The sequence below is a fragment of the Hemitrygon akajei genome, chromosome 20 (genome assembly GCF_048418815.1).
Source record: "Hemitrygon akajei chromosome 20, sHemAka1.3, whole genome shotgun sequence".
In the NCBI taxonomy this organism is placed as follows: Eukaryota; Metazoa; Chordata; class Chondrichthyes; order Myliobatiformes; family Dasyatidae; genus Hemitrygon; species Hemitrygon akajei.
The window spans coordinates 35,636,462-35,648,800 of NC_133143.1; the positions used below are offsets into that span (position 1 = coordinate 35,636,462).

General features: G+C 40.6%; 1 protein-coding gene across 3 annotated transcripts in view; it reads left to right on the forward strand.

Moving 5' to 3' along the window:
- slc9a3.1 (solute carrier family 9 member A3, tandem duplicate 1) overlaps positions 1 to 12,339 on the forward strand; it is a 151,714-nt gene that overhangs the window by 85,369 nt on the left and 54,006 nt on the right. For all 3 annotated transcript variants that reach the window (XM_073024168.1, XM_073024167.1, XM_073024169.1), the window contains exon 2: positions 11,816 to 12,118. In XM_073024168.1, coding sequence (XP_072880269.1) covers positions 11,816 to 12,118 — 303 coding nt within the window. The remainder of the gene's footprint in view (positions 1 to 11,815; positions 12,119 to 12,339) is intronic.

Below are 12,339 nucleotides of genomic sequence, written 5' to 3' on the forward strand. Positions count from 1 at the left end.
TTATGATGAAAGGCATTGTACATTTTGTCTTCAAAAGTTTTTCAGTTATTAAATGAGTTTACTTTGTATATTATAGTAACATCAGTGGAATGTTAGAGATCGGCTTCTCTCCAAGATTCCTGTTGGAGTGAAGTTACTCTACAGGATGAGCAAACATCTGTTGAATGTACATCAGGCATAGGCAATGCTGGCTTAAAGGATGATCTAGTGTTGATTTTTTTTCACTGAAGCATACAAAGAGGCTGAGCCTTGCACTCATTATCAAGACCATGATCCTTCAACAAGCTGCTGCTGATCACTTCCCAGATGTCAGGAGCCACCATACACTGAAGATGGACAATGACACGATCCATTATCATCTCTAATCTGCCAACACAACTTTGACTGCAGGGAAGAATATTTTATGACCAAGACCTAAGCATGTGATCTAGTGAGCAGCAGAGGTTTCCAAATTTCCTGTCTTTCCATATCCATTGGAGACATGGACAACTTAGAGTAGAAACATCAAACTACTAATGAGTATCAACAACTCTGCTCTTGCAAACTCTGTTGGCAGGAGAGATGCTCCTTTGTCATTGACCATTTTCTAGACCAACATGAGGATCTGATTCAGTTTAACGTATCTGGGTGGGTCACATTATCTGCATGCCTGACACCAGATTCACAGTGTAAGCATTCTGCTCTGAACTCCACCAAGAAAACTAATCGACAGCAAAAGCATTCCAATGACATTCTCCGAACCTACCTGGAAAACATTTAACAATCTCACTAGCAAATTACAATAGGTGGCCCAAGATGACTCAAAATAGTGGAGTAACATCTAGGGATGAGTATACAAGTAGCCAACTACCCTACTTGCCCACAACCTCTTTAAGTTCCCACCATTTTGTCCTATGGCAGAGATTGTGGATCCTACATAGGGCTCTTCAATCATTGATTTCAGAATTGCAGTGGAAGCAAGTCATTGTTGACCCTGAGGGATTGCCTAAGAACAATAATGTCTGTCATGACCTACTGAATGAAATAGATTGCATAAATTGTTGGCTTATTTCCCAGCTATTGAACTATCACTTTCATAATGAAGAGCTACTTGTAATCTTACATTTAGTTTTATCATACCAATAACATCCTTGTTATGCTGTTTGTATTTCTGTTACTAATTAGAGAGTTTAGTATCTTTAGCACAGTACTATTTGGAGTGTTGTAAAGTTTAACTTTATAGGATTTATTTTAGAAACATGCCTATGCAAATATTTAATATGAAATCACAACATTGGTGAGCCAGAAAATACTAGAAATACTAAACAAATCAGATTGATCTATTTTGGAGAACCATTGATATTTGAGATCTTAGAGCTTCAGTCAAAATGCAGTGTTATTGACCTGACCATGCTTCAAGTTCAGCTTTATTGTCATTGCCAAATGCCATCAAAATGAGCTCTTTGCATTACATGACAAGCATAAGTTAACATAAACTTAAATTAGCATAAATTCTGTAGGAATATCAAAATTGATTAAACAAGTGCAAATTGAAATAAAAATAAATGTGGTTCACAGTAGAGTTATGGTTTTTCAGGTTAAAGGACACAACAGCAGTCAGGAAGAGGCTTCTGTAGAACCTGGAGGAATGGGTCTTCAGACTCGTCTAGCTCTTGTCTTAATGGCTGCATTGAGAAGTGGGCACGGCTGGATGGTGGGGTCCAGATGAATTTTGTCTTCCAGAACTTTATTTTTACTTGGATGAGTGAGGCTTTCAATTGACTTGTTAGCAATAATAGGGTGGATTTATATGTACAGTAAATCTCCTTTTAATGTGCAGGAAATCACAGCGGTACTTCACAGGTGCACAGTAAGACAAAAAAGTACACTGTACAAAATCAAAGGAGAAGACATTTGGATCAGGTTTTTATGAAGCACTGTTTAACAAAATTAAATGAAAAATTTCAATACAATTGTGGAACTTTTGGTCAGGTTGAAAATGAGGAATTTCAGGGAAAATGGAAGCGTTCAGTTTGAATGTATGTGGTCTGTGGTGGGTCAACAGAAGTATATCTCTGAGGATCAAAAGGAAGATGGTGTAACATTACGCAGAAGAAAGCCAAGAATATTGAGTAAGCCAGATGAAGGGTCTCGGCCTGAAACATCAACTGTACCCTTTCCATAGATGCTGCCTGGCCTGCTGAGTTTTTCCAGTATTTTGTGTGTGTTGCAGGGATATAATGTCCAAGCTTTATAAGGCAATGATGAGACTACACTTGGAATATTGTGAACAGTCTAGGGCCCCTTATCTGATAAAAGATCTGCTGACATTGGAGTGGGTCCAGAGGGGCTCATGAGAATGATCCTGGGAATGAAAGGCCAAGGGTATGAGGTATTTGATGGCTCTGAGCCTGTACATGCTGGAGTTTAGAAGTACTGGAGGGGAGATCTCATTGAAACCTATTGAGTATTGAGAGGCCTAGATAGAGTGGATGTGGAGAGGATGTTTCCTATAGTGGGGGAGTGCAGGGCCAGAAGGCACAACCTCTAGAATTAGAAGGGCATAACCTTAAAACAGAGATGAGAAATTTCTTGAGCCAGAGGGTGGTGAATCTGTGGAATTCATTGCCACAGATGGCTGTAGAAGCCAAATTATTAGGTACATTTTAGTCAGTGTCAAAGCTTATGGGGAAAAGGCAGGAGAACAGCATTGTGAGGGATAATAAATCAGCCAAGATGGAAAGGCAGAGCAGACTCAATGGGCTGAATGGCCTAATTCTGATCATATGCCTTAAGGTCTTAAAAGTGGGTTCACCGACAGTAATTACTAATCTTTATTTGTAGCTTTCTTCAATGCAGGGATAAATGTTGATGCTTCACTGCATGTAGTGACCATCAAAACGAGCAGAATGCACAAACTGGCTCAAGTTTCTAATGAATCGCTTTAAATGCATCCTTGTCAGAGGACATCACAACTTATTTTACTTCACCAGACAATACATTCCAGGAGGAGGTGATGGCCAAGTCTCATTTCTGAAATGCGCTGTGATTTTGATGCTGGTGATGAAGTTGATGAAATAGTTGAGCTATACATGGGTCAAGGAAGCAGCACCAATGCAGTCAGCAGTGCAGCCAAGAAAGAGTTGGGAAGCATTTGGCAACAGACCCCAACCGGCTCTGCTCCACCACCACTGTCCTCTGTTTGGCAGAATGGGTGCTCACTATTAACAACTTTCAGCACCTCCCAATTCTTCCAGACCAAAGGTGTAGCCATGGGCCCCGCGATCCTTGCTGTTTCATTGGCCACGTGGAACAATTTACGTTCCAAACCTGCACCAGTAACTCTTTCATTGCTCTATTAATGAATGCGTTGGTGCTGCTTCCTGCACCTCAGAGCAGCTGATCAACTTCACCAACTTTTCCATCAGCTTCCACCCCACTTTCAAATTCACATGATCTTCGTCCGATTCCTCTCCCCTTTCTTGATCTCAAAATTCCATCATCAGAGGCAGATTATCTGCCATCATCTTTTCCAACTCCCATAGTCATCTTGTCGACAGCTCTCTCCACCATGTCACTTTGTAAGGATACTATTCCCTTCTTTCAGTTCCTGTCTCCACCACATTTGTTGTCATGATGGGGCTTTTAATTCCAGGATGTCCAAGATTTCTTTTCATTCCTACCCATGCATCTCCCTCTAGGAACTTGCCCTGCAACTGCCCTAGCTACAACATGTGTCCCCACAGCTCTTTCCGCACTGACATCTAGGACACTAGCCGTGTTTCCAGGTGAGGCAGCACCTCCCTCGTGAATCCATCAGTGTAATTTTTGTATGTAGTGCACCTTGTGAAACCTCCTCTAGATCACTGAGACCTGAAACAGAATGAGGAACTCAGTTTGTCGAGCACTTTTGCCCCACCCACCTTAATAGCCAGAATCTCCTGGTATCCAGCCAGTGTCTAGCTATTTTAATTCCACATTCCCATTTCCACACTGACACATCTATCCATGGCCATCTTTAATGACAAGTTAAGGTCATATTCCATTATGGTAGTTACCAACCTGATGGCATCAAAATTGATTTTTCTAATTTATTGTAACCGTTTGCCTTTCTCTCCCCCCCACCCCTCCTGCTTTCTCTTGTCTCTCTGGCTCCATTACCCTTTTTTCTCCCTCACACTCATGACCTGCTCATTGCCCACACCTTTCTTCCTCTGGTTTCCCACACCCTAGCTTTATTGCGCATTTTGTGTGTGTTGCTTGCAACTACATTGTTACTTTTCTAACTTCTGGACTTCCTAATGCAGATATAAATTATTTTAAGTACTTTTGATGTGGAGTAGTTTTTGTAGTATAGTGCAATCCTGCAGCTAATCTGTGTGCAATGATATACCGTAGACAGCAACCAGACGAAGGCTAAGTATTAGTCAGTAAATGGGAAAACTCTGTACTTTGAATTGGATCCTTTACATTCGCAAAGGACAAATTGGTCATTGGCTTAGCATCTCATCCAAACAGCAGCAACTTCAGTTGTCTATCAGGGGTTGCAAATTTCCATTGTGTATATTTGAAGTTTCCGGAACTGTGGTTGAATGATATTTGTCTCTGATTGACTTCCCAAAAAAAAACACCAAATGTGGCAGGCAGGTTCTTCGTTTAGCTTTTCACTAAAAAAAACAGCAGTTTGTACAATGCAGCACTCTGTTACTAAACTTTCTGGACTGGGGTTTGAAAGAAAGCCTTGAGTTAAAAGCACTATTATTGATTCACAGCTCGTACTTGTGATGAGAGGGAAAAGATGCTGCTTAATTTCATATTTTTTTTCCCCCCAACACTTACACACAAAGTGTTTTGTAACAAGCAGCATCTATCTGGTGCAAGGATGAGTTGTTAGCTTATAGCAAACCCATTGCAATGAGTAACATTAGAGTTGGAGGGTAGAACCATTTCTGAATCATTTAAATAAGCAATTTACTATGCCAAGCCCAGTGGTACCCATGAGCCAAAGCCTTGGCAATTCCGAATTAGCTTCTTGATCGCAGTGGCAAACCAATCCTGAAGTTTGGCAAACCAAACCTTGCTGGAAATCAGAACAGGTAGTCGTGGCTCAGGGGTAACAGGATCATCCAAGATCCTCCCTGCTGATTTGAAGATGGGACTGAGCTTCATCATGATGTCAGCTGTGATAGGATAACTCAGCACTTGCTGTCTCTGCACAAGACATGAAAATGGATGTTAGAACTAGGAACTGTTATTTTATTATCTTAGCACTTTGTTCTGCTGTACGAACTTAGCCCTGTAAAGTTAGCTCAGTCTCTCTTCCCACGGATGCAGCCTGACTTGCTGGGCATTTATAGCATTTTTGCTTCATTTTATGCCTGCATTTTTTTAATTTAAAAAAAATTCAGCGACAGGATATAGTTGATGGACATGAGCTAAAGGCTATTGATTGAATTTATTGCGGGAAGACAGTAATTTCTTAACACATGGTAGTAAGTAAAAAATTTTTAAAAAGCTAGGTAATGTGGGAATCACTCACTGGAAAGAAAAATAGAGTAAAAGTTTCAGGGTTGAGATCCAAGCCAAGGTGACAGATCTCCAATTAAAAACCTTAATCTGATTTCTCTTTCCACAGATGCTGCCTGACGCTGCTCACTGCTTCTAACGTTTTCTGTTATTTTCCTTTCAGATTTCAGATTTTAATTTATCATAATTAATGCATTTATGATCCAAAGTGCACCAAATCATATGACACAATCTTAAAAGGAATGACAACTTTAAAGGAACCACCATTGCATGATCTACTTATAACGCCAGAAGTATAATGAGTTCTTTGCTGATCTGGAAGAGCTCATTATACTTTTCCCCACTCTTAGGATTGCAATTGTCCTTGTTGATTGATTATTGACCAATAGGTGATTTTTTTATTTTTGGGGAAGAGTAGAAGGATTGGTAACCATGATCTTGAATTGTTGTTAAAGGTAAATACAGGGAGGTCTGGGAAGCAAGGATGTGTGCTGTGGAGAGAAGAATAGCTGTACTTTTCCATCCATTAAGGAAAGATCAATGACCTTGGGATCTTGTAAATTATTTTACTTTATAGCTCTGTCTGTCATTCATGTCAAAAATCAATGGTGTACAATTTGCAACAATATTGGAACCAGAATAATTTAGAGGTTAAGAAACCATTGAACACACAAATTTTACCATATCCAAGTAACAGTGGTTAAAGATAAGACATAAAAGTCATATGTTATTTGCTCATTTTTAATGTGTTACATAAAATTTTGTAAGCAAACTTGGATCACCAACTTTATTCTGTAATATTTAACATAAATCTTTCTTGCATGATCCAGAGTCCAAAGTTGTATATTCATAAATCCTAATCTCATATCTGTACACATTGATTTTTTTTCTCTGAAGAATTCTACATCTAGGGCAAGTGGGAGAGGAAATGATTCAGGGTAAGAGGCAAGCTGAATGGCATTCTGTGATTTAAAGCTACACAACATCTATGCGGAATAACTGCTGGAAAAGTGAAGATAAAAATTATAGTTTAGTGAGAAAAGCTCATTCAGAAACCCTGCCTGTAGACCATAAATGCAATTTTCCTGCATTGAAAGCGCAGAGAAGTTGTTGCTGTACGGATTAGTGGCTACTGCCTCAATAGCCAACCATTGAGAAAGTTGGGCTTAAAAATGAGATGGGGGCCAAGTGCTCTGGGCATACTTCTCACATACTTGTCTCACATACTGAACACTAATTGTTTATACATCAGTGAATGCACTTTAAAATTACTGAATCAACTCAACTCTTTTGGGGACCCAATATTGTGATACTACATCAAATAAATTTAATTCATGAGAATTTTAGAAATCTGACAGACTTATGAACTAATCAAAAATAAAAACACAAAATGCTGGCAGAACTCAGCAGGACAGACAGCATCTATGGGAGGAGGTAGTGACAACGTTTCAGGCCAAAACCCTGAACTAACCAGTCTGTTTTGTGTTCTAGAAACCCCAATAAAAGAATATTTTCCTTTCTAGAATAAAAAAAATAAGCAATTGTTCAGAAGGTGAGAGCAGCATGGTAGCATTGCATTTAGGGCAACATTTTATAGTGCCAGTGATAACTGACTGGGGCTCAAATCCTGCTGCTTTCTGTAAGGAATTTGTACATTCTCCCTGTGGCTGTGTGAGTTCCTTCAGTTTCCTACCACATTCAATGTTGGCGGAAGTGCGGCGACATTTGTGGGCTGCCCTCAGCACAATCCTCAGACTGTCTTAGTCATTCTCCCCATATCATGGATTTCTCTGTGTGATTCAATGTACATGTGATGAATAAAGCTCATTTTTTAATCTTCAAACCTGCTACTCTTGGAGTTAGAAAAACAAAGTTAGAAGAACTTGAAGTCAATCAGCACGTGTGGAGACCAAAGCTGTAAGTCAGCATTTTGGCTGGGGACCCTGTGTCAGGACTGAGAAGAACAACAGAAATTGTCGGCGTGTAGCAGCACACACAGGGATGAGATGGAGACTGGTAGCTTGCAGGTGGAACTAGATGGTGATGTGATGATAGGCAGATGGAAATGGGTGGGATAAGCAAGGGAAGAAGAAACCAGGTGAGGGAGGGAATGAATGTGTGTGGGAGGAGAGTACCTGGTGTGTGAGTAATATGAAATTAATAAGATTTGATTTTCATACCATTGACTTGTAAGCAACTCATTGAATATGCGGTGTTCTTCCACCTTGTGTTTGGCCTCTCCATAGTGATGTAGAAGGCAAGGAACAGACAAGTCATTGTGGGAGTGGGAAGGAGAGTTCAAATGACAAGCAATGGAAGCTCAAAATCGGAGAAGAAATTGAGAAAAAGTGGCAGCATCTTTACAAAAGGTAGGGTGGGAGCAGGTACAGTTGAGCTAACTGTGAAAGTTGGTGAATTTATAGATGATGTCAGTGACATGTCTATCTCCTGACACAGAGACTGATCTAGGAAAGGAAGGGAAACTTGAGGACAGAGCAAAAGTTGGTAACCAAGTGGACAAGTTCTGTGCAAATGCAGAAGGCAGCATCATCATAGAAAGAGTTGTGACTAGTAGGCTTGGAACAAACACTGTTTCATATAGCCATTGAGGGGAAGGACAAGTTCCTCCAAGTGGATGACAGTATTAGTGGTGAAGAACTGATGGAGTCTTTGTTCATGAAAGATATGTAGGGCTCCATGTCCTTCAAGGTGGCACTGGTGAATGACAGTGGCGTGTTGCAGGCTGTTTACAAAACTCCAAAATATACTTCTGAACTATTCTCACTGCAGCCTGTAATTTCAATATACTTTTGAACCATCTCAATGGACTAGCAATTTCACAATCTTCTGGTAATTTTGGGCAGTGTGAGGTAGAGGGACTGAGGTTTAGAGGCTGTGAAATGGAGATTTCCCGATTAGAATCGTAAGTGTTTATTATTGCCACATCTATTCTGTCTGTGTGGAAAACTTAGTTTTTCAAGCCATCTGAGTAGATAATTTCAAAACACAAGTACACTGAGCTCGAAGTGCTCAACCATCTCCACCTCAGCAGCAATGAAGGGATTCAAGGGGATGTGTTCTGCCCCACTTCCTGAAGTCAAAGACCAGCTCTTTTGTTTTGCTGTCCTTGAAGGAAAGGTAATTGTCTTGATACCATGCCACTAGACTCTCTATCTCCTTGTACTTTGTCTTGTTGTTAATTCATATCTGACCCACTATAGTGATATTATCTGCAAACTTAAAGCGTTAGAGCAGAATCTGGCAACAGGGTCATGAGCAAATTAGGGGGTGAGGACACAGCCTTGTGGGGTGCCAGCGTTGAGGATAATCTTTGCAGATGTGTGGAGTCAAATCATTGGATGGATTAAAGTGAAGGTTGTTAGGTTAGAAACATAGAAAACCTACAGCACAATACAGGTCCTTCGGCCAACAAAGCTGTGCCGGACATCTCCCTACCTTAGAGCTACCTAGGCTTTACCCATAGCCCTCTATTTTTCTAAGCTCCATGTAGCCATCCGGGAGTCTCTTTAAAGACCCTATTGTTTCCGCCTCCACCACCGCTGCCGGCAGCCCATTCCACGCACTTACCACTTTCTGCGTAATAAAAATTACCCCTGACATCTTTTCTGTACCTACTTTCAAACATCTTAAAACTATGCCCTCTTGTGCTAGCCACTTCAGTCCTGGGGAAAAACCTTTGACTATTCCACAAGATCAATGCCTCTCATTATCTTGAACACCTCTATCAAGTCACCTCTCATCCTCTGTCGCTCCAAGGAAAAAAGGCGGAGTTCACTCAACCTATTCTCATAAGACATGTTCCCCAATCCAAGCAACATCCTTGTAAATTTTCTCTGCACCCTTTCTATGGTTTCCACGTCCTTCCTGTAGTGAGGTGACCAGAATTGAGCACAGTACTCCAAGTGGAGTCTGACCAGGGTCCTATATAGCTGCAACATTACCTCTCAGCTCCAAAACTCAGTCCTATGATTGATGAAAGCCAATGCACCATATACTTTCTTAACCACAGAGTCAACCTGCGTAGCAGCTTTGAGTGTCCTATGGACTCGGATCCCGAGATCCTTCTGATCCTCCACACTGCTAAGAGTCTTACCATTAATGCTATATTCTGCCATCATATTTGACCTACCAGAATGAACCACATCATAGTTATCTGGGTTGAACTCCATCTGCCACTTCTCAACCCAGTTTTGCATCTTATCAATGTCCCGCTGTAACCTCTGACAGCCCTCCACACTATCCACAACACCCCCAACCTTTGTGCCATCGGCAAACTTACTAACCCATCCCTCCACTTCCTCATCCAGGTCATTTATAAAAATCACAAAGAGAAGGGGTCCCAGAACAGATCCCTGGGGCACACCACTGGTCACCGGCCTCCATGCAAAATATGACCTGTCTACAACCACTCTTTGCCTTCTGTGGGCAAGCCAGTATTGGATTCACAGAGCAATGTCCCCTTGGATCCCATGCCTCCTTACTTTCTCAATAAGCCTTGCATGAAGTAACTTATCAAATGCCTTGCTAAAATCCATATACACTACATCTATGGCTCTACCTTCATCAACGTGTTTAGTCCAAACTCAAAAAATTCGATCAGGATTGGTGAGGATGTCAAAGGTTATGGGTAAAACGCAGGAGAATGGGGTTGAAAGAGATAATAAATCATCCGTGATGGAATGGCAAAGCAGGTTTGATAGGCCAAATGGCTTATCTTCTGCTCCTTTGTCTTATGGTCTTATACTGCCTCTCCTTACTAACTGAAATCTGTAATGGTCCAAGATGCAGTGACCTTCATTAGTCGGGTCATGTTTCTGAGGAAGGTATGAACAGGTGACAGAAACTTTTGATAGTTCCCTGCTGTGTAAACCTTTAATCAAGGTTTCAGATCTATTGCCTTAAGGGGTGGGCATAGGGATTCAAATTTGACTGCTTTTGAAGAGGCATGTAAACCTACAGTTTTGCATGCATGTGCACACATCTGTAACATGGTCAACAATGATTGGGGTGGATCTGCACTCTTATTTCTTTCTTCATTCCATTCTCCTGCTCTCCATTGCTATGGAATGTGGAATAAGTATGATGCACTGTCCTATTCTTCAGTGAAGCTGTGTTTTTAATGTTGCAAGAGGATTAGAATATCCCCTCCAAGTTCTGAAAGGAAAAAATACTTGCAAAAAATTGATTTATGTTGGGAATAGACATCCACAGTTTTCTTTTGATTTTGGGCACAGTGAAAGACGACGACCTTTCAGAACTCAAGGTGTTTTCATATTATTGAATGAAGAAACTCACAGAATGCTGGAAGAACTCAGTGGACCAGGCTGCATCTATGAAAAAAAAGTACAGTCAACGCTTCAGGCCGAAACATCAACTGTTCTTTTTTCCCATATAGATGCTGCTTGGCCTGTTGAGTTCCTCCGGCATTTTGTGTGTGTTGCTCGGATTTCCAGCATCTGCAAATTTTCTCTTGTTTGTCTTATTGAATAAAGTGTCTATATTGTAGAACAAATTCTGCCAAAGGGTACTCAGTCTTGAAAGTATGGGTATCTGTCACCAAACATGGTATGTCATCAAATGTTTTGAAATTTACAAATCTTGAAGCTACCTAATGTAGATGTGCAGTTTTGGTTCTGAATCCCTTCCAGCTACGAGGAAGGGACTGTTTCTAGAATACCATCCCAGTAATTTGATTCAGTGTTTAAATTGTGAGATAAAATGAAAATGAAACCAGTTGGGCTTTTCTTCCCAGTAGTTAAGTCATTTTTGGCAGAGGTTTAGAAATATAAATGATTGCTGTTACAAGAAAAATCTAAAAGTATACATGTTCAGTTTTGAAATGGTTATTCTTGTTCCGCAAATGCATGTTTATTTGTGTCATTATTACTGACGAGGAACTGCAGTACTGTATTATGATGTATGGTCATAGTGCTATGGGGTCTGCTCAATTCCTAACACTGTGCTCTAGGTATTATTTAAGCAAGTTGTGCAAGGCAGGATAACCAGGCTTAGAGCTCCCTCAAGTGTCAGTGCTCTAAATATTCTTTTAAACTTATTAGAATATTTCGATAATTTGTTTCTGTAAGGAACTATGTATGAATAATATGATGAATCTGTCTCTGATACAATCTGGAGAGTTTATTGTGTATATTCAAATGGGGGAGGGGTATCTTGTTGCAGAAGGACAACTCAACTCTTTCTGCTGAGTGGGGTCATCTATTTGATTATTTAATTTAACATGATCAGCCACAGGAAAGTAATTCATTTATTTTTCTCCTTTTTTTCTTAGTTTTCCACCTGTCTGAAAAAGTCACCTGTGTGGTTCCAGAGAGTGCCCTGCTAATTGTGTTGGGTCTCATCCTGGGAGGAATAGTGTGGGCAGCCGATCACACTGCCTCCTTCACTTTAACGCCGAATGTCTTCTTCTTCTACCTCTTGCCACCTATCGTATTGGATGCCGGATACTTCATGCCCAACCGACACTTCTTTGGCAACATTGGATCAATTCTCATGTACGCTGTCATTGGCACAATTTGGAATGCTGCATCTACGGGCCTCTCCCTCTATGGAGTCTTCTTGTCTGGTATCATGGGTAAGGCATGGATCTGGATTGTAGTTTTGTTTTATCCAATGGAAGTGAGCCAGGGCCAAGTAATACGCAGTTATTTTTGATAACTAAATTCCAAAAGTAGTCCAACTTTCTCATGTTGATGTATTCTCCTGCCAAAATATACCAACAGAGTTCTGTCACTGTTGCTTCTCACTGGTTATTCGTTCATGTATATAAATGAGTCCAGGATTCTGTGTTAGTTT